Genomic DNA, 20,965 nt, shown 5'->3' with positions numbered 1-20,965 from the left:
GCTATTCAGTGTTTAGCAGAGTCCGGGCAGTGAAAATCTCTTGTGGTCAAAGAGAAGAGGCAGTCAGCCTAAGCAGACTATTTATAGGCTTCAATGATCCCAAATACATCCACTCTCACTCCCCTTATCATAACTATCCTTTATTTTCCTACATCGTTAGTCTGGCTGAGGCTGCTACATGATGTGTGCATGATTCAGTAGATTTGAGAGTGGGTCACAGGGAGTGAAAGAAGGCAGGCAAGTGGGTCAGGGAGTCATCCTCACTGCACAAAGAGTCTCATTGTGGGACTCTTTAAAAACTTTCCCAAACCTGCCTTGCTCTCTTCCTCTCTCACATACGCTCGTCGTTCACACCCTGCGTCATCGCCTCCGTTTTGGAGCTCCTTTCCTGATTCTTCTTCACTGGAAGACTGAAGGACTTTCTAATACTTTAGGGCAGTTGTTCTCAAATAGTGGGGCGGGCCTCACTGGGGAGGCGCTGTGCGATTACAAAAATAAAAAATAATCTCTCAGGGCTCAAAATACCACCTGCTAGACAGTGCATTTGGAAAGTGGTGCAGACCGCCTTATTTAAATGAGGATTTTGTGTGCATACAGGTCTTTTACCACAAAGGCGATCATTTTCTGCACCTTCATGTTATCATGCTCCTACCTGTGTGTGATATGTTGAACCAGCAGCACAACATCTATAATCTGTAACACCTTTTCTAAATCGCAATCTAGACAAGAGAAACATTTCCACACTGACAATCTTATGCACGAGGCTTAGGATGGCATCACACATTTGTTTGTGCCTCTCCAATGACTCAAACGCAAGAAAATGATAAATAAATTAAATAATAATGATAAATGGGTTATACTTGTATAGCGCTTTTCTACCTTCAAGGTACTCAAAGCGCTTTGACAGTATTTCCACATTTACTCATTCACACACACATTCACACACTGATGGCGGGAGCTGCCATGCAAGGCGCTAACCAGCAGCCATCAGAGGCAAAGGGTGAAGTGTCTTGCCCAAGGACACAACGGACGTGACTAGGAAGGTAGAAGGTGGGGATTGAACCCCAGTAACCAGCAACACTCCGATTGCTGGCACAGCCACTCTACCAACTTCGCCACGCCGTGAAAGACGTCTTTTTATGTAGGATATAATATAGTAATCTATCCAACCTGGAGGAGCCTAAATGCTATTTAAATTAATTTACATTTTATGGAAGGTGCTTTATGTTTATTCAGCCAAAAGGGGACTATTTACTTTATTTGAATAATACAAAATTGTATACTGTATATTGCATGCTTAGAGTAATTATAAGGCACACTTTATTTGTAATTATTATATTTGTGTGAATAATTTGATAACATACTATTTTATACTGCTTTAATACAGTGAAGAATATGCAACTGTTTAATTGCATTTATGGCGGAAGGATCTGTGTGGTAATTAGGTTTGGACACTGTATTATGGGGTTATGGCAGTCAGGTATGGTGGAATTGAGCCACACAGTTTTTTAAACTTACTCTTACTTTTTCTTACTCTTTCTTACTGTCTTACTGTAACACACTCAACATTTTTTTTCCCCCTACATCGTTATTGTTTGACGTTTTTAAATGAAAGTTCACAAGTAAATGATACACAAAACGAAGAGGAGCGTCTGGAGTTTTGTTTGTTGTTACCGCAGCAAGTGGGAGCAGGAAAAAGAAGAGGAGCGTCAAGCTAAGGCTTCATTAGGAAACTACAAAACCATTTTCTACCGTTTGTCCCTTTTGGGGTCACGGGGTGCTGGAGCCAATTCCAGCTGCACCCTGGCGGAAGGCGGGGTACACCCTGGACAAGTCCCCACCTCATCACAGGGCCAACACAGATAGACAACATTCACATTCACACACTAGGGCCAATTTAGTGTTGCCAATCAACCTATCCCCAGGTGCATGTCTTTGGAGGTGGGAGGAAGCTGTGGTCACAGGGAGAACATGCAAACTCCACACAGAAAGACCATCTCGCTGTAAGGCACAAGCACTAACCACTGCACCACTGTGCTGTCCTATATTATATTATTATATTTCCTAAATGAAAAAAACTAACAACATTAAAAAAGGAAATTGCTAAATAGACGATATGTCTAATATTTTTATTTCCGGCCATCCAATATGGTCTTTGCAGTAACTCACATTTGGCGTGTTAAATAATTACATTTGCATCTTCTCCTCCCAGTATTGTGGGTGTGTGATGATCAGCATATGTTGTTCATATTCATGAAGACAGAGACGCAAAATGGATTGCACGCCTTATTCTGCTCACTTGACACAATCCACTTTGCACACGTTAAGTTGATCAGCTTTGCGTGTGTATCAGGTGTGCACATGTTTTAACCTTTATTAGTAAATCAGGCCCAAATTGTTTCATTAATTTTTGTTTTGTAGGTTAAACTAGTGTGTTATGTGGCGTATGTCTCCACTGTGTTGCTGCCACCTGTATGAATTATTTTGCAGTGCCTTTGGCAGTCCTGGGCAGAGCCTCCCTCCCACACCTGCAGGCAGTTAGCAATTACCGTATTTTTCGGAGCATAAGTCGCTCCGGAGTATAAATCGCACCGGCCGAAAATGCATAATAAAGAAGGAAAAAAAACATATAGGTCGCACTGGAGTGTAAGTCGCATTTTTCGGGGAAATTTATTTGATAAAACCCAACACCAAGAATAGACATTTGAAAGGCAATTTAAAATAAATAAAGAATAGTGAACAACAGGCTGAATAAGTGTACGTTATACGACTCACCGAACCCCTAGGGTTCGATCGAACCCAGGTTAAGAACCACTGATATAGAACATGCTATACGTTTACCAAACAATCTGTCACTCCTAATCGCTAAATCCGAGGAAATCTTATACGTCTAGTCTCTTACGTGAATGAGATAAATAATATTATTTGGTATTTTACAGTAATGTGTTAATAATTTCACATATAAGTCGCTCCTGAGTATAAGTCGCACCCCCGGCCAAACTATGAAAAAAACTGCTATTTATAGTCCGAAAAATACGGTCCTTTTTAAGCCATGCAGACTGTCACAGCGTAGCCAGGTATTGCCAATGGTTCACTCAGCTCCAAGGACAACTCCTATCGCTTTCATGTGATCATCTCTCCCGCTGGCTCCTTACTTGGCACCATACCGGTACCGTATTATCCACTCCTTTTGAGTGTGTCCTGTGTTTGTTTCCCAATCCTTGTGAGTGCGCCTTGTGTTCAATTCTTCACTCCTCAAGAGTGCATTTTTTGTTATTAAACATTCTTGATTTTTCCTTAAGCAGGGTTTCCCCGACATGTAATTGATCGTGGCGCATCGCCAAACCTTCAAAAATATATTTGGATTTAATTTGGATATACTGTAGTCTATTAGGTGCGTACTAATGGCCATAATGTTTGAAAAACATCTCAAATATAAAAATGTTCCTCTGTGCAAAAACCTGCATTTAAATGAGGGCTACAGCTGGTTGCACACCTAAATGGAGTTAACACCTGGCAAAAGTAAGGAGAGAACATTAAGAGAAAGGTATATCAAGTTATATAAGGCATTTCTACTCTCACTTTGGCATTACTACCAACAATAACGTCTAACTTTACGCCGCGTGCGTCTGCAAACCTCCGTTTGGACATCTGTGTATGTAGAGTGTGCATGTTCTCCCCTTGTGGGGGTTTTTCTGGGTACTCCGGCTTCCTCCCACATTCCAAAAATATGCATGTTACTAACATGTGTTACCCAACAACCTGTGTTACCTAAGATTGTTAACTTCATTGGAGACTGTACATTGTCCATAAGTATGAATGGGAGTGTCAATTATTGTCTTTATATTTATGTGTCCTGCGATTGGCCATGCTAATTTTGGTTAGCCTGTCAATTAGCTGCTCCATTGTATGTTAGCATTGAGCTAGCGGCATTTTAGCCAACCTTTTTTGCTTTATTGCTTTTTTTCCCCATTTTGTTCCAAACTGTATTAATAATTTAGCGGGATTCCTACTTGTATGTGCACTTCATGTGTGTATAAAATTTACTTTCCTTAGTGTGCTTAGTTTTACAGTGACTTCATTGTGGAGAATATCAATAAACTTCCTCAAGTTATTTTTTTAATCTTTAATTCAAAAGACTGTTTACATATTTTGCAAACTAAATTCCAACATTCAGGGAGGGCAGAATATAATGTAGCCAGTTTTACCTTTTACAATGAGAAGCAACAATTGGAAAAATAGGGAAAAAATATATAATAAGAGAAAAATATCCATTTATTTTCTACCTATTGTTATTTCTAATAACTATTAACACAGATTTGTTTTTAAATATACAGTACATAACACATATATATATATATATATATATATATATATATATAGAGAGATATATATATATAGAGATATATATATATAGAGATATATATATATATATATATATATATATATATATATATATATATATATATATACACACAGTATATATATATATATATATATATATATATATATATATATATATATATATATATATATATATATATATATATATATATATATATATATATATATATATATATACTGTATACACACAGATTAAACATTTGTTTAGCCGTTTTAAAGAAAATATATCCACCATTGCCAATCAAAATGATCATGACGCCATATATGATGATGATGTCACATTGACCACAGCGCCACCGCCACATATATTGTGGCAATCTGGGGGAAACCCTGTTTAGTGTCCATCTCTGCTTTGGGGTCCTATTCTGGTTTAAGCTGTTCCTAACGTTTTATAAATTGTGCTCCTGAATTAATGTTGCTGATCAATTTGAATGTATTATTATTTATTGAGTTTGTTTAATTTTATTCCGTATCCAGTGGTTCAAGTCTTTTAAATTAGAGATTAAAAAAACAATTTAAGCATGTTTATTAATTTTCACCAGTAAAACTAAGCACACAAAGGAGAGTACATGAATATAGATATGAACAGTGTTCTGAAAATCACTTTAAAAAAGTAATTATAGTTACTTGTCACTTTACCGAAAAAGTAATTGAATTACTATCGGAATTACTTTGCGTGTGTGTCCCTTTAAAAGGCGGGGCCTGTTGCCGAGTGACGTGTGACGTCATCAAAGCTGTGTTTGTTAGCTTTAGCGGTTAGCAGCGGCAGTTTGTCGGCTCTGGTGCCAGCTCTTTTAAATCTTTTCACGGGATTGTGTTACCTCTGCTTAATAAAGAGATTGAATGGGCTTCAATGGCTGTCAGATCATCTTGTCAACATGTCAACGGTGTATTGTTTGGATGGCAAGTTTGTCTCTTCAATCATTGATTTGTTGTTCATTATTCCAGTTGTGTATGTATGTTGTTGTCTGCTGAGTCACAGTCTGATGGTGCCTCTTCCTATTTGATATCACGTTCATTTTAGTGCACTGATGCTTGTTGCTTTCACTAGTAAGAAAATATTTCCTGCATTGAACTTGCTGCACTTATGACGCTGTCTTGTTGTTGACATAAAACCACATCAACAGTAGCGTGCCACATTACATCAAAATATCGCTAACCTAAAAGTAATTAATTAGATTACTCGTTACTAGTAAAAGTAACGGCGTTAGTAACGCGGTTATAATATAACGCTGTTAAGAACACTGCTTATGAAGTGCACATACATGTAAGAATCACGTTAAATCAAGAATATAGTTTGGTATAAACTGAAGAAAAAGCAAGACAATTATACAGGACGAAGGTTGGCTCACCACGCCCCCTCACGCCAATGAGCTGTTGTGCACTATGGACATCGGTGACCGCCACCAGCCATTTGTTTTCATTGACTTTCACCAAAACAAAACATCCCAGATGATATAGCGAGATCGGTGGCTCACCGTGGTTTGTTGATGACAAATACATGTGTATATTGACTAAAAAAGGCTTTTCTATTCTATAACACGTAAATAACTCTGCTGCACGGCTGCTTCGAGTTGTAAACAACCAAAGCTATAAAATTAGCTGGGAGATATACCGCGAAGGTGATAATGGATTATATAACTTACTCGTCCATTGTCGAACACAGTAATCATCTATTTTGCCAAAGGGCATTGACGCTATTGCCTTATATTAACTCGTGCTAACATATTATTCACACATTTCTAACCTACTGCTATTACTGACAGTTTCATTGTCTCCTCAATTGCCATATACAGTACAGTAGTCACCGAGCTCGCCATTAAAAGTTGTTTTTCGGAAAAGCCATCTTATTGTGAAAGTTTGTGGATGGAGCAGAACTCCTCTTGTCACACACTCGAAGCGACTTCTTCACAGTTTCAAGGCACATTGCCGCGAAACAAAAAAGTTAGCCGGGCAATTTTTACGTCTTCAGATGAGACTGGAGGGTTGAATAGTGTCATGTGTTGAGTAATACAACCAATAACAGCATTGTCGAGACAAATCTTAGGCATTTTGTCGTCTGAACTACAGATGTGCGGGCATAAACTAAAAATGGCGGACGTGCGCAAGGCAGTCTGGGTAGATCTTTACCATATATGAATAATCTGACAATGTTCCCAAATTAGTGACATCAACAATTGTGCACATTCCAAACGGACCGTTTGGGGGAAGTAGATAGAAAGGCAAGATTGTTTTATAAACACCTCCGCAATGCCTCCACGCTTTGATTTCAAAATTTTCCGGACCTATGCAGATCCCAAATGCATATAGGCAGGTACCAATAAGTAAGAAAAGTTGGTTTTGCACAATAGGGCCCCTTTAATTATAATGGATACAATGGACATGGTCATTGACAGGCTAATGAAAATTAACTCAGCAAACTTGTACAAATGTTTATCAGATGAGATTTTAAGAGAACAAAATTCACATGAAACAGCAAGTGTATTTTTTTCTTGACCCTTGGATGTATGGCAAATCTTTAAGATACAACTTTCTAATCAAAATTTGAATAATAAGATGTTGAGACTGATTGCAGGATTAAAAGCTTCATTCTCTGTAAATGTAATTCTGTTGGTAGGTAATTGTAAATGTGTAGATTTTGTAAAGTTTCTTTTTTTTAATTATATTGTACTGTATTTTGTATAGTATATTTAAATTTCTATTTTAACTGTGGGTCCCTATCCATAAGGTCTAGGCTTCTAGGGATTCCTTTTCTACAAAACGGACTCTAATATTAACAAAACGAACAATATTGTTATATAACGGTCACGTCTATAAACAAATAAATACATTCTTACAGACATATACTAACCAAACTCTGGAAAAACAAATAATGGCCGCTAACTCTGTACCCCTCAATATGTCTGTGTGTGCGTGTGTGTGTGTGTGTGTGTGTGTGTGTGTGTGTGTGTGTGTGTGTGTGTGTGTGTGTGTGTGTGGTGCTGATTAAGTATGGAAGCCTTTTGCTCGAACATCAAACTCTTAATTTTAAAACAAATAACAGTTAATGTTTTGTGGAACATGATTACAGGAGATGGAAGCACACAGATCACCTGGAAGGTCAATTGTTACTGTGTCGCAAAATCTTAAAAAAAATAATTATTATTTTTTAACTTGTGGCGGCCTTAAATTTACTTGTGGCAGCCCCTTACAAGCAAATTAATATATGGAAAACACAGACTTACAGATACAAAGTTTCCAAGGTAGAAGAGTAATAGAAAGTATCCAGTAACAAACGTGTCCGCATAATTGAACATACTGCGTCATTTTACTTGATTAAACCTTTTTTAACATTCCACACTAAAAAAATTAATGTACTTTTATGCCCTATGGTTAGTGTTTCTCATAGCTTTTGTTGTGTTGACTGATTTCACTTGATTAAACATTTTCCAACATTCCACTGGTACAGTATGTACTGTGATTCCTGCTGATATCATATCGTATTAATAAGGCTATCGGCCAAAACTCTAAGGTCCAAAATATCAGTATCGTATCTGAAGTGAAAAAGTGGTATCGGGACACCCGAATTTGTAATATACTCTTGAATGTGTCCAAAAAGAAAAGTCCAATTAATCTGAGTCCCCCCTGAAGTCAGAAGACATGAAATCAAAGAATGTGTACGTGTTAGTGTCTTTTATGGTTTCCTACCAGCTTGTTGGAACATGACCATAGTTTGTGGCGTTGTGTGAACTGGCAGGGAGCGTGTCCGTTGCACTGAGCTGTGGGTTCGACTGGGCATACTGTTGCTGCCTCCGGGATTGGCAAACCACAGCCCCTAAAGAAAAGAAACAAAAGGATTCATTAAACTTTGTCTGTCTTTCTTCTTCTGAAGACACAATCGTGCAGCAGGGCTTTCCAAAGGCACCAGCTCCATCAGACACCTTAAAGATGGACACTTTTATATCCTCCTGACAGCCCACATTGATAAAATGATATCAATATATATGGCGATAGATACATAATTGATATCAATTAAAAATGTGTTCAATAAAAATTTAGATAGAAAGTATATATATATTTTTGTTTGGTCGGAAGAAACCGGAAAGAATGAAGCATGGTTGGTTGCATGAACAATGACACTCGCGGTCTGGAAACTGGAAGTGATTTGTGAGCAATGGGAGAGACACTAAACAGTCGATCGCATAACACTATCAACTATCAAGTTTGGTTGCGGCATCTTGGTGTCTTGCTGTGGATTCTCTGCATGGAGTGAGGAGAGAAAGTTAAAATGAGTGCTGCAGAGAACAAAGAAATTGTCGATGAAACAGGAAAAGTCACCTCAACAGTATGGAAGTTTTTTTGGAGTTTTTCGTAGTCCTTCACTGCCCTTATCTTTTCAACCCTTGTTTGTTCCCTCTTCGGATGTACGGAAACAACATGTAGGAACTAAAGTGCAGGACTATATAAATACAATATAGGAAATGTGCTACTTTAAATTAATATTTTTGGTCCAATAATATTAGAATAATAGTGACTCCATAACATACATTAATTTCCATACTTAAATAAAAATAACAGGCCAAATTAAATGTTGCACAGATCACATAACTTCCTGGCAGTAAACCTGCAAAAAATTGTTTGTCCCATGTTTCTCCATGTTTACATTTTTACACTGTTTTGTTACACTTTAAGCATTTCTTACATATTCCTTATTTTTGCACCTTATTTTAAAGAGGTTATTGGTAAGTGTTAATTGTAATTTTTGAATTTTGTTTACATTGATTGTTTCCAGGGTTGTGTTCACATTTCCTTACCTTTCTGCCTTCATAGCAGAAGGGCTTATAATAAGAGGAATGTTTGAAATACAAATTTTACCATTATATTTTTCTCCTGGTCTATTATTGCCAAGGGTCATAAAAAAATATCAATATTTATTGCTATCAACCAATATAAAAAACTTGTTGTTGTGATACAGTTTTCAGCCATATTGCCCAGCCCTAGATGATATACTGTACATTCTCCTGTCATCTCTGAGGCGGTCTACATACAATAATAGCTCGACTTGTCAGAGTAGCAAAAAAAATAAAAAAAGATACATTAAACCGGTGCATTTTGTTAGTAGCTTTGGTAAATGCCAGGTTGCCATGCTTTTATTTTGAAGCTTACTTTGCACTGAACAGAAAGTGGCAGTGTGCTTGTGGCAATGCTGTGTAACTAGACCAGGTATAGCTCACCAGCTAATTTTGAGTAGCTCACCAAAAGGCCAAATAACATTTGCTTAAACTTTCAGTATTAGCATAACTGTTCGATTAAGATATATTTCCTGACAAATGACCACACATTAGCACAAAGACAATGGCCGCAGCGGAAATCTGCTTCCTAATTAAAGTACACTCAAATGTTCCCAGTCATATAAATAGAACACAAAAGCCTTTATTTTTGTCAAAGTAGTTGTAAATAGTGATTTCAAAAAACCTGCACAAGAAATAAATCCATACTGAAATACAAGATGCATTGCAGATGAACAAAATGTGAGTTGTGGATTACAAGTTGTCCATGTTCTGGTAGAACAAGCTTATTACTCCCTTTGTTTGGGTTGAATTTAGATATTGTTATTGTTAAGATATGTTACAAAAATGAGTATCCATTTTTATTTTACAGAAGAAAAACAGTTGGAGACCCTTTAACTGGTCAGTAGTTGTGATGCTGTTGATGTTTCATGCTGCTTCACGATAATGTGGAAGTAAACATACAACACATGTCAACATAAACACACCCATTTATCATTGAAATGTCGACAAAAGCAATTGACAATACATGTCGACATGGACTTAGGCCGACTCTTTTTGGTAACAAGAGTTGAGCAGGACTTAATTAGTTGGTTGGCACAGGTGGGTTGTCGATGTGAGTGTGACCAACTTAAGATGGTTTAAGTGTACTAAACAGTGGGGATCGGACATATTTATTATACATGAGGCACGTCTTAATGTCTGCTGAAATGATTGCACAAGTCAATTCCCTGCCGGCAGCTCAGATACCTGGTCGCAAACTTTGGTATGGATTGCCGTTTCATAATGAGTTTTTGAGTTTCATAACTGATTATGATAACAATAAAACAAACAGTTTTGGTATCAGACTACTATCAGTATCCAAATTCAGGTATCAGGATCAGATCGGAATTGTTAAAATCTGGATCGGTGCATCCTTACTTACTGCTGTAGAGGTAGAGAAAAAACTAGAAGGCCGTCATATCATCATTGTTTTTTTTTTACATTTAAAACACTTATGGTCTTATTTATGTGACTTCACTTCAACAGCGTCTTCTCTTTGTTGTATTTTTAGCGCTTCCATATCGAGTCTACTGATAGAATAAGTTCAAACTATACGCTACTTTGAATTAGATATGGCAACAGCGAAGGATGCATGTGCCTGTATGAGCCAGTCTGCCCCACAACAAGAGAATAGTGAAAAAGAAGGAGCTTATTGACTACATCGTCGGACTACAATGGCGGACGCACGCAAAGCACTTTCAAGTACATCTAGCTGCAGCCTCAGACACTCTTTGTCACGTCCACTTTTTTTAAAGACGTGCCCACAGGGGGTAACGTCAACGGAAGTGAAGCGTATTTTAAACGGAAGTGAAGCTGGAGAGACAATATGTAACGCGGAAATCAGAAATAAATAATAAAAAGCACTGCTGAAAATAATATAATCAGCCGAAAAAGCAATACATCCAAAAACCAAAATAATAATAACCATCTTGGATCACGTTACAAATCAAGTGTCCACTCTTGTGTTGTCAGCGCCACGGTGGACATGTCTTTAAGACACGGTTAACTTTGGATGTCATCACCCCTGTGGCTGTGACTTAGAGTGGGTGCGACTTACAGTATCTGCGGCCACAGCTACACCCTTCTCAGCACTTTGGGTAAATTGATATCATATATGAATAATCAGCTGACTAGAGGTGGGAATCTTTAGGCACCTCACGATTCGATTATGATTCAGGAGCTACGATTCGATTAAAAACAGGTTATTGATGCATCTTTAATTTATATATATTGTTACAATTATTTTCGTTTCACTAAATAAGCATTTACTACATACAACTTGTGTGTTCGACAAGGAGTCCAAAAAGTTAGGCCTGAAGATAAGCTGGCCTAAGACAGAGCTTTTGCATGTAGGCGAAAGACCAGTTCCATTACCCCTCCTTTTTTGACGGGACCCCTGTGCACTTTGTCTCCACTTTTAAATACCTGGTCTCGACAATATCAAACACAGGCGACCTTAAACCTGAGATTGACAGACGGCGTGCCCTAGCAGCCTCTGCCATGCAGTCCCTTTGGAGACACCGGCACATATCACAGGAGACAAAGCTTAAAGTCTACAATGCCTCTGTCATCTCCGTTCTCCTGTACGGCTCAGAAACATGGACGTTGAATACCACTCTGGCGGCCAGGGTTGATGGTTTTGATACCAGGACCCTCAGGAGAATTGAAGGCATCACATGGGGCCAGCACGTCACGAACCAGACTTTGAGAGACCAAACCCAAAAACTCCCAGTATCCTGTCTCGCATCAATGAGGCGGGTACGCTGATATGGCCACGTCATCCGCCTGCCCATGGAACATCCAACTAGTACCATCCTAGCTTTCAACCCCCAGCAAGCCAGCTGGAGTCGACCCAGTGGTGCCCCCTGCACCCCCTGGCTGCATGTAATTGCCCAGGACCTTAAAGCCTGTAACGTGACTCTGGCACAAGCTCAACTCTTTGTCCACAATATACCCAAATGGAGAGACCTGGTTGCCACGGTTGGCTCTATGCGCCTTGATGTGCAAGAGGACTAAAGAAAAGAACGAAAAGCCAAACAATTTAAAAAAACAATTTGTTTGGAATAAGAAACAGTTAAATGTAATGAGTTAATGAAAATGTGTGGACCAAAACTGGACCATAAGCGCCCGATAGTAAAGGAGCTGGTCGGATCTCTCGGTGAGGTGGCTTGCTGGAGTCAGCCAAATTTTAGAACTGTCTACATTACTTTATTTACAATAAATCAATCAATCAATGGTCTCAGCTGACAAGGTGCTTAAAAAATTTAGTGCGCTCCACCTAAAAAAGGCCACCAGCCTTGATAATATCCCCTCCAGATTCCTCAGGGACTCTGCCACCACCATTGCCCCAATCACCACGCACATAATAAACCTCTCAATTACACAAGGCCAAGTACCAAAAGATTTCAAGATAGCAAGAGTATCTCCCCTCTTTAAAAAAGGAAGCAATTCTCAGTTCCATTTCGAAAGTAATGGAAAAAATAGTGTATGAACAGGTCGATAGTTACCTTGCCACTAATAAACTCATGTACAAATTCCAATCCGGCTTCAGAACTAACCACTCAACTGACACATGCCTTCTCTAGCTGACCGACCACATCAAACATGAGGTGGACACGGGCAAATACTGCGGCATGGTCATGCTGGACCTTCAGAAGGCCTTTGACACCGTTAACCATAATATACTGTTGGATATGCTCAGAGCAATCGGATTTGATAAAACCTCATCGAGCTGGATGCAACCTTACTTGGAGGGGAGGAAACAGGTGGTAGAGGTGATTGGCACCGTGTCCCCCCCGCCCCCTCTCAGTAAGCTGTGGAGTCCCCCAAGGCAGTATATTATGGCCTTTACTGTGCTTAATATACATAAACGATATGCCATCAGCATGCGACTGTGAATTGTTCTTGTTTGCGGATGACTCGGCCCTGCTGGTATCCGGCAAGGACAAGTCACAGGTGGAGAAAATCCTCAGTGCTGAACTCTGTAGAATTTGCACCTGGCTCGCTGACAACAAGCTATCCATACACTTGGGTAAAACGGAATCCATCCTGTTTGGGTCCCACATCAACCTTAAGAAAGTCAATGACTTCACTATAAAAGTGGGTGACATTGTTATCACCAGGAAAGATGAGGTCACCTACCTAGGTTCCATTCTAGAGGCTAATCTTTCCTGTGATAAAATGGCAACCAAGGTAATCAAAAAGGTCAACCAACGAACAAGATTTCTCTATAGAATCTCCTCTCTGGTCAACAAAAGCACCATGAAGATTCTAGCGGGAACTCTCGTTCAACCCTTTTTCGATTACGCTTGCACCTCCTGGTACCCTAGCACCTCCAAAACCCTCAAATCTAGACTCCAAACATCCCAGAACAAGCTAGTCAGGTTACTTCTAGACCTCCACCCCAGATCCCACCTCACTCCTACCCACTTCTCCAAAGTGGGCTGGCTCAGGGTGGAGGACAGAGTAAAACAACTTGCACTGAGCCTAGTCTATAAAATCCGCTACACCTCCCTGATACCGAAGTACATGTCAAACTACTTCCTTAACGTAAATGACCGCCATAACCACAACACCAAAGGGAGCTCCAATAACCACGTTAAACCCAGATTCCGAACTAACAAAGGTCTTAACTCATTCTCTTTCTATGCCACATCAATATGGAATGCACTCCCAACGGGTGTAAAAGACAGGGCATCTCTATCCTCCTTCAAAACCGCACTAAAAGAACACCTCCAGGCAACTACAACCCTAAACTAACACCCTCCCTTCCACATAATACCTCTTCGAATTGTAAATAATCAAATGTAGACACTTTTTCTTATACTTTCTGATCTCTCTCTCTATGTCCACTACTTGCTGTACATATCCTACCAAGTCAGTCCTACACTGTTCCAATGTCCATTTTTCTGATGATGCAATTGTTGATGACTGAAGTGCTGATATGAACCAAACCTAACCCCCAAACCTAATCCCCCCCCTCCCCCTCCACACCCCGGATTGTAAATAATGTAAATAATTCAATGTATATACTCTGATGTTTATCTTGTGTGATGACTGTATTATGATGTTAGTATATATCTGTATCATGAATCAATTTAAGTGGACCCCGACTTAAACAAGTTGAAAAACTTATTCGGGTGTTACCATTTAGTGGTCAATTGTACGGAATATGTACTGCACTGTGCAATCCACTAATAAAAGTTTAAATCAATCAATCAATCAATCGATTATCGTTTGAGGTTTACTAATTGATTCTATAATCGTCCATGTCCGAATTGCGATGCATCGACAGTAACTCTCGATTATTTCACCCCACCTCTACAGCTGATGTTACAAGACACAGAAAATTCCAAACGGCTCGTTTGGAGGAAATATATATATATTTTTTAATAAATATCTCCGCAATGCCTCCACGGCTTGATTTCAAATTTTCAGGACTTATGCAGATCCCAAATAGGAATAGTTGGTTTTGCATAATAGGTGCCCTTTAACAATGTGAAAGAACTGCATTGATAATGACCAAAAGTAAAAGTAAAAACTAGCAGACAGTAATGGTTTTAGGCCAGTAGTATGAAGTCATAGATGCAGAATGGCTTAATACGGTACTTCAACACCTTCAAATAATATTGTCTGGACGTCTGGCCCACATACAACGTACAATCTGAGATATAATAACCACCAGCAACATTCCTCACTGTAACCTGCCTTTTAAACCTCCAACACTACAACTGAGTCCTCCCCTTGCTCCCTCTTACAACCCTCCCCTCCTGGCCCTCCAGTGCCACAGGCCAAGGAAAAACAGGAAATGCCTATTCACTGTTCTCACTGCCTTTCTCTCTCTAATATAAATACTATATTTCTCTCCTTTTTGGCCCCTCCCTCAACAACACCTCCACCAAACAATGACGCACACATTTCTCTCCCGACTTTTCCACATTTCTACCATACAGACACACAAGGAGGTCCATTGCGGGGAAGAGGAACTGAGGTATTTCCTCCCATTGTAAGGCATGAGTGTGTGGGTGCAAGATCGCGCGTGCGCGAGAGAGAGAGAGAGAGAGAGAGAGAGAGAGAGAGAGAGAGAGAGAGAGAGAAAAAGAGAGAGAGAGAAAGAGAGAGAGAGAAAGAGAGAGAGAGAGGGGTTTACAATGAAATGGGTCAGCCCAGACCAAAGCGTGCCAGGATGAGCAAGAAACAGCTCTATAGCTCCTCCTGTTTCAGCGCTCAGCACTGACGCAGAGCCTCTGGTATGTGGGTTGACTTCCCATCAAGTTCCATCCACCTCATTTCATTTGTCAAACACCAAAAACTACACCCTTTTTCTTTCCCTGCATTCTTCGGTTATGAAATGAAAAAAAGCCTCCTTTATATGGAATAAATGATGAAGAAGTCATTCTGCAATTCAGACAGCTGTAAACATCCTGGAACATATTGTTCCACATCTTAAAATGTTTTGCAGACCACCACTTGCATATTTCAGGCACTACATAAACTCATACTTGTGGATAACTTCCAGTGTTTTGATTAACATTACTTTTTTGGTCATTTCTTGTTGGGTATGATTGCAAACCTGTTTATACTAGAGCAATGATGAATGCACATGCTATGGCAATATTACAATAAGAATTCATATATTAACATATTAGCAATAGGGATGTACCAATAAACAGTAATAATGATAATCGCGGCAAAACAACCGACAGTATTACCATATCAAATTAAAATTATCCAAAAACTGTGATTGATGACCACACTTTGATAAAGTTCTGGACCAACTAGCACAGTGCTTCTCAATTATTTTCTGTTACCACCCCCCAAATATTGTATATATAACATTGTTATACATACACCTCTGCATAACATTATATCTTTATTAACATTAAAGAAAACAAAACTAGAAAAACGAAAGACATTTAGATTAACTTACAACAAAGAATAACTTTATTAACATTTTTTTAGTCTGTAACAGAAAAGATTTAAAATGCACAATTTTGCATTTTTTTTAATCGTTATGACAACAAAAATCATTTTTGACTGAAATATTTGATAGTGAAAAATAAAACAAACTCAGTAAATAATAATAAATTCAATTTCCTCAGCAACACTAAGGAGCACAATATATAAAAAATATTGGCCCACAAAACAAAAATGAATAAAACAATTTGTGCTGATTTTTTTTGTCATAAAAATGATGAAGTCAGGATCAATGGCAACAATGAGTATGTTTTGTAGTGCACAGCTTTTCAAAGCAGTACTGCATGATACTGATGAAGCATGTTCCATGGGGTCTCATGTGCCCCCCAGGTGGCCCGCCCCACTATTTGAGAAGAATCTTAAATGCTAACATGAACACAAGAGACAAAGTCTTTCCCCATTAAAAAACGCCATCCCCCAATCTAACCTTGCAAAAACACATTACTGATATTATTGATATTCACATTCAACATAAAATGCTCTCTTACTACAAAGTGATCAACCTAAACTCGACAGTATTGAGTTGACGCAGACAGAGGTGACCTTGCGGGACGTCACATAAACCGGAAGTGAAGCAAAGAGAACACCCAATTTGCATTTATGAAAATAAACTTCTAAAACGTTTACAAATTAAATTGGAAGACGATATATACATTTAAACACTCAAATAAATATAATACTGCTCTTATGAAGTCAGAACAATATTTAATGTTCCTTCTGCCAAGAAAGTATAATGTGTGTAAAGTTGCTTAAAATATTTCAGTGTGTGTTTAAGTACTTTTTCAGCACATTCAACAATACCGCAATAATAATGACAACTATGATAAATTTGGTCACGATTACTGTGATATGATTTTTTTTTTTTTATTGTTACATCCCTGTTTAGCATTAGGCTATCAAACAATTAAAATATCTCATCTGCATGTGTAACTCGTATTTCATTGTGATGAATTACAACGAGAGGTTTTTCATCATGAGTCAGAGGACCTTCGACAGATTATTTCCAAATGTGTAACACCATCAATATGGCCCTGGACAATTTGTTTCCTTCATGCAATTATTTTGCTTAATAAACATTCTGCTTTTTTAAACAGCTCAACACATATTGGACAAACACTTTTACTGACTATAAAAAAGGGGCATGGCAACACTTTGATACATTTTGTACATTGAGAACATCTACAAGTTAGCTTTGTATTATGGCTGACAAAACAATGTAATATCTAATAACACAGTCATTAAAAATGTACTCATTTTATTTTTAGAATTATCCGAAGGCTGATAAAAAAAAAATTGCCACCAAGGCGCGCTTTGGACACCACCCAAATAAAAACATGCCCTTAATCACGACCAAACTATGGAAACCAAAAGTGGTATTAATTTAACTATGTTTACAGTTTTCATTACTACCACTATCTTTGCTGATTGGCTGGGTAAAAAGATTTAGATTCACCACAGTGGTACCTGTATGATTCATGTGAAACATGTAACTTTACCACATAATCTTTCTTGCCTGACAAAAGGTTAAATAAATATCACATTTTGACAATGAATTAAATGTATATGAAGTTGTATTTATATAGGACTCACTGCTTACTTTTCCACAATCCTCTCCCTGTTTGACTCACTTGTTTCCCTTGCTTGAGGCCTGTGGGTGTGCTGCTGCTGCTACGAGGTGAAGGTCCCAGCAGGCCTCCGCTGCCCAGCAGGCCCAGCCTTACACCTGGTAAGCTCCGAGAGGGCACCTGGAATTGCCGAAGGCTTCTTCTGGCCATCACACTGCTCCCAACACAGCTTGTGGTGGGAAGAGAGTTGGACTGACCGAATCCACGACTGCTGCAGAACAGAATATGTGTAGTTAGTACGGCTGTGACGGTACTGTAGATACCGTGTTATTGCCATTTCAAAGTCTTCACAATAATGCTGTGGCGGTATCAAACAAAAACTTGGTGTGTAGCTTTTCTCTGACGCTCTAGTGTTGTCTGGGTCTGAAAATAAACTACATCTCCAAGAATCCTCTGTTTTCTTACGGTTTTCACTCAGGGCCGTCACCAGGATTTGACAAATACTGAGGTCAAAAATTGGTGCTTTGAAAGGCTGAAATCATGTGTATTCCAGCACCATATGAATATTACCTTGAGCAACATATTTAACAATCCACTTTTTTACATTATTATACTGAAGTTTAGCGTATTAAGCTATTTTAACGTCATAAAACTTTACATACGACACGGGTTTGAACCCAAGACCTTGTGCTTTGCATTTCAAGTATGAGTGACACGCGCCATGAGATGCACTGGATGTTAAAAGGCGAATTGTGTCTTCATATTCTAATCAGTAACAGAGCATGATGTGGCCAGGAATATGTTTGGGGTCAAATTTCATATGAGGCGCCTTGTCATTGAATAATTTACATTTCAAAACGCTTCTTCACACAAAACGGGGCCCTTACGAACAGCAAAGCCCTACGCACAGCGTGTGTTCTGTGATTAGGGCGGGGCGGCACCTGACAACAGTATTATACCGACAGCGTTTGACATGAATCTCATTCGGGTGAAAGCAACATTAGTGACGTCAGTATACTTCAATGTTAATGTTACGTTGAAAGGACATTTTGAATCAGATTATGTTTAAAGTAAAAGTGGACTTAATAGCGTTGCATTGTCTGGAGTTGGAGCAGGCTGTGCATGACTAAAGATCGTATATTGAGAGAGGATGAGCTACTGCATGCTGATGTACAGCTGCAGTCAGTCATATCTTTTTGTTACTTAAAAAAATACCAAGGTCGTGACATGACATGGTAGTTACGGCCAAGTTTTTATTTGTTAAACTAGCGTGGTCGAGTGGGTTATGCCAAACCTGCACACATTGTCGCGTTCCATAGCTAAATACGAACAGTGTGTTAAATATTATATGTTGAGAATTGATTGTCTTCTTATACTTTTACAAATATATCAAATATTCTTATAGCTTAGTTCATCCGGCTTCTTTATTCAGTGAACTGGGCTTTGAGGAGTCGGAGAAGTTTGCACAACCGGATTAAAGGCTGCTGCGCGCTTTGGATTGAACTCAGTGATGCTTTGTGTTGTATGGCACTGTGCTGCGTGTGGGACTCCGCCAGATCATACGAGGCAGAACTAAACCCGCCATTGGTCAAAGAAGCCGTCAGGGCATCACGACCAATGTGGCCGTGGCGCATATAATTTTTTCGAAGGGAACACGACCAAACTGAGGGTGAACGAGAGCCATGGCTGTCGTGGCCGCAGTGAAATTCTTTCCTAGTACCGTAATTTCCGGACTATAAGCCGCTACTTTTTCCCCTCGTTCTGGTCCCTGCGGCTTATACAAGGGTGCGGCTTATATACGGCCTGTTCTTCTCCGACACCGACGAAGAGGATTTCGGTGGTTTTAGTACACAGGAGGAAGACGATGACCACAATGATTAAAGACTGACTTTTCATATACCGGTAGGCTGGTTATTTTGATAACGTACAGGCGAGCACTTTGTATTACTTTGCACCGTTGTATTATTTGTACTCTGCACGAATGCTGTTCGCCATGTCAAAGATGTGAAAGTTTGATTGAATGATTGAAAGATTTATAGTTAATAAATGGGACGCTTTGCGTTCCCAAACAGTCATCTCTGTCCCGACAATCCCCTCCGTGGTAGCAGGAACCCCTATATACTACGCTAATTACACATCAAAACCCTGCGGCTTATAGTCGGGTGCGGCTTATATATGGAGCAATCTGTATTTTCCCCTAAATTTAGCTGGTGCGGCTTATAGTCAGGTGCGGCTTATAGTCCGGAAATTACGGTAGTTAGGTCAGCACACTCTTATATTTATGTCCAGCATTTTTTGTTTTTCCTACACTGTTAAACTGCTTGTCATTGTTGTGAAGCTATGACAACAAGAAAATTCCCGCAGAATTTTTGATAAACCTGCTCGCTGTGCTCTGAACCTCCGGGGTTGATTGAAGCTAAAAAGCGAGCATAAAACCAACTGGGATCCAATTACAATACATGCAAGATTGCACCAAGATTCAAAAACCATGATTTTTAGGTTTAAGCGAACACAACTAGTTAAAATGCTAGCATGCTAACATAGGAGAAGTAAACATACTTCTACGATGGCGCCAAGTATCAAAAACCATGATTTTTAGGTTTAAACAACTAGAATTAGCTAAAATTCCAGCACAAAATGTTAGTATGCTAAAAAGAAAGCATATGTCTACGATGGCGCAAAGTATCAAAAACAAGGATTTTTAGGTTTTAACAAACATTTGCTAAAATGTTAGCATGCTAACCTAGAAGTGAACATACTTCTACGATGGCGCCAAGTAACAAAAACCGTGATTTTTAGGTTTATCAAACAAAATTTGTTAAAATACTAGCATAAAATGTTAGCACGCTAATGTTAACACGCTAAGATAAGATGAGTTAACATGCTTCTAAGATGGCACTAACTATCGAAAACCATGATTTTTAGGTTTAAACGAACACAATGAGCTAAAATGTACAGTGCAAAATTCCACTCCGTGAACTTTTTCACAGCAATCATTATCAAAACAGTAAATAGAATGAGCAGCACAATTAGGAGGATTACCCTAAAAATATAAAACCGATTTTTATCAAACATTGTAAAGGGTTGACAAGCGTCAAAGAAAAATCGCATTTTGATGAGCTTCTGGATAAAGAAGTTATTACCAGAACGTGTTACTACAGTTCGAGCCACTTAGATTTTGGTTTGTTGTCCTCCATTAACCAGGAAGTA

General features: G+C 38.9%; 1 protein-coding gene and 1 long non-coding RNA gene across 3 annotated transcripts in view; one reads left to right on the top strand and one right to left on the bottom strand.

Annotated features, from left to right (window-relative positions):
• Window positions 1–18,880, top strand: part of LOC133637683 (uncharacterized) — a 43,853-nt gene extending 24,973 nt beyond the window's left edge. The window contains exon 3 of the long non-coding RNA XR_009823311.1: window positions 17,837–18,880. This is a non-coding gene — a long non-coding RNA (uncharacterized LOC133637683). The remainder of the gene's footprint in view (window positions 1–17,836) is intronic.
• Window positions 1–20,965, bottom strand: part of samd4a (sterile alpha motif domain containing 4A) — a 169,804-nt gene that overhangs the window by 16,269 nt on the left and 132,570 nt on the right. For both annotated transcript variants that reach the window (XM_062030506.1, XM_062030507.1), the window contains 2 exons: window positions 17,819–18,026; window positions 8,092–8,218 (listed from right to left, as the gene is read on the bottom strand). In XM_062030506.1, coding sequence (XP_061886490.1) covers window positions 8,092–8,218; window positions 17,819–18,026 — 335 coding nt within the window. The remainder of the gene's footprint in view (window positions 1–8,091; window positions 8,219–17,818; window positions 18,027–20,965) is intronic.

This window comes from Entelurus aequoreus, linkage group LG02, assembly GCF_033978785.1.
Source record: "Entelurus aequoreus isolate RoL-2023_Sb linkage group LG02, RoL_Eaeq_v1.1, whole genome shotgun sequence".
Taxonomy (NCBI): domain Eukaryota; kingdom Metazoa; phylum Chordata; class Actinopteri; order Syngnathiformes; family Syngnathidae; genus Entelurus; species Entelurus aequoreus.
The sequence above is the reverse complement of the archived record's forward strand: the minus strand, read 5'-3'. Positions and strand labels throughout refer to the sequence as shown.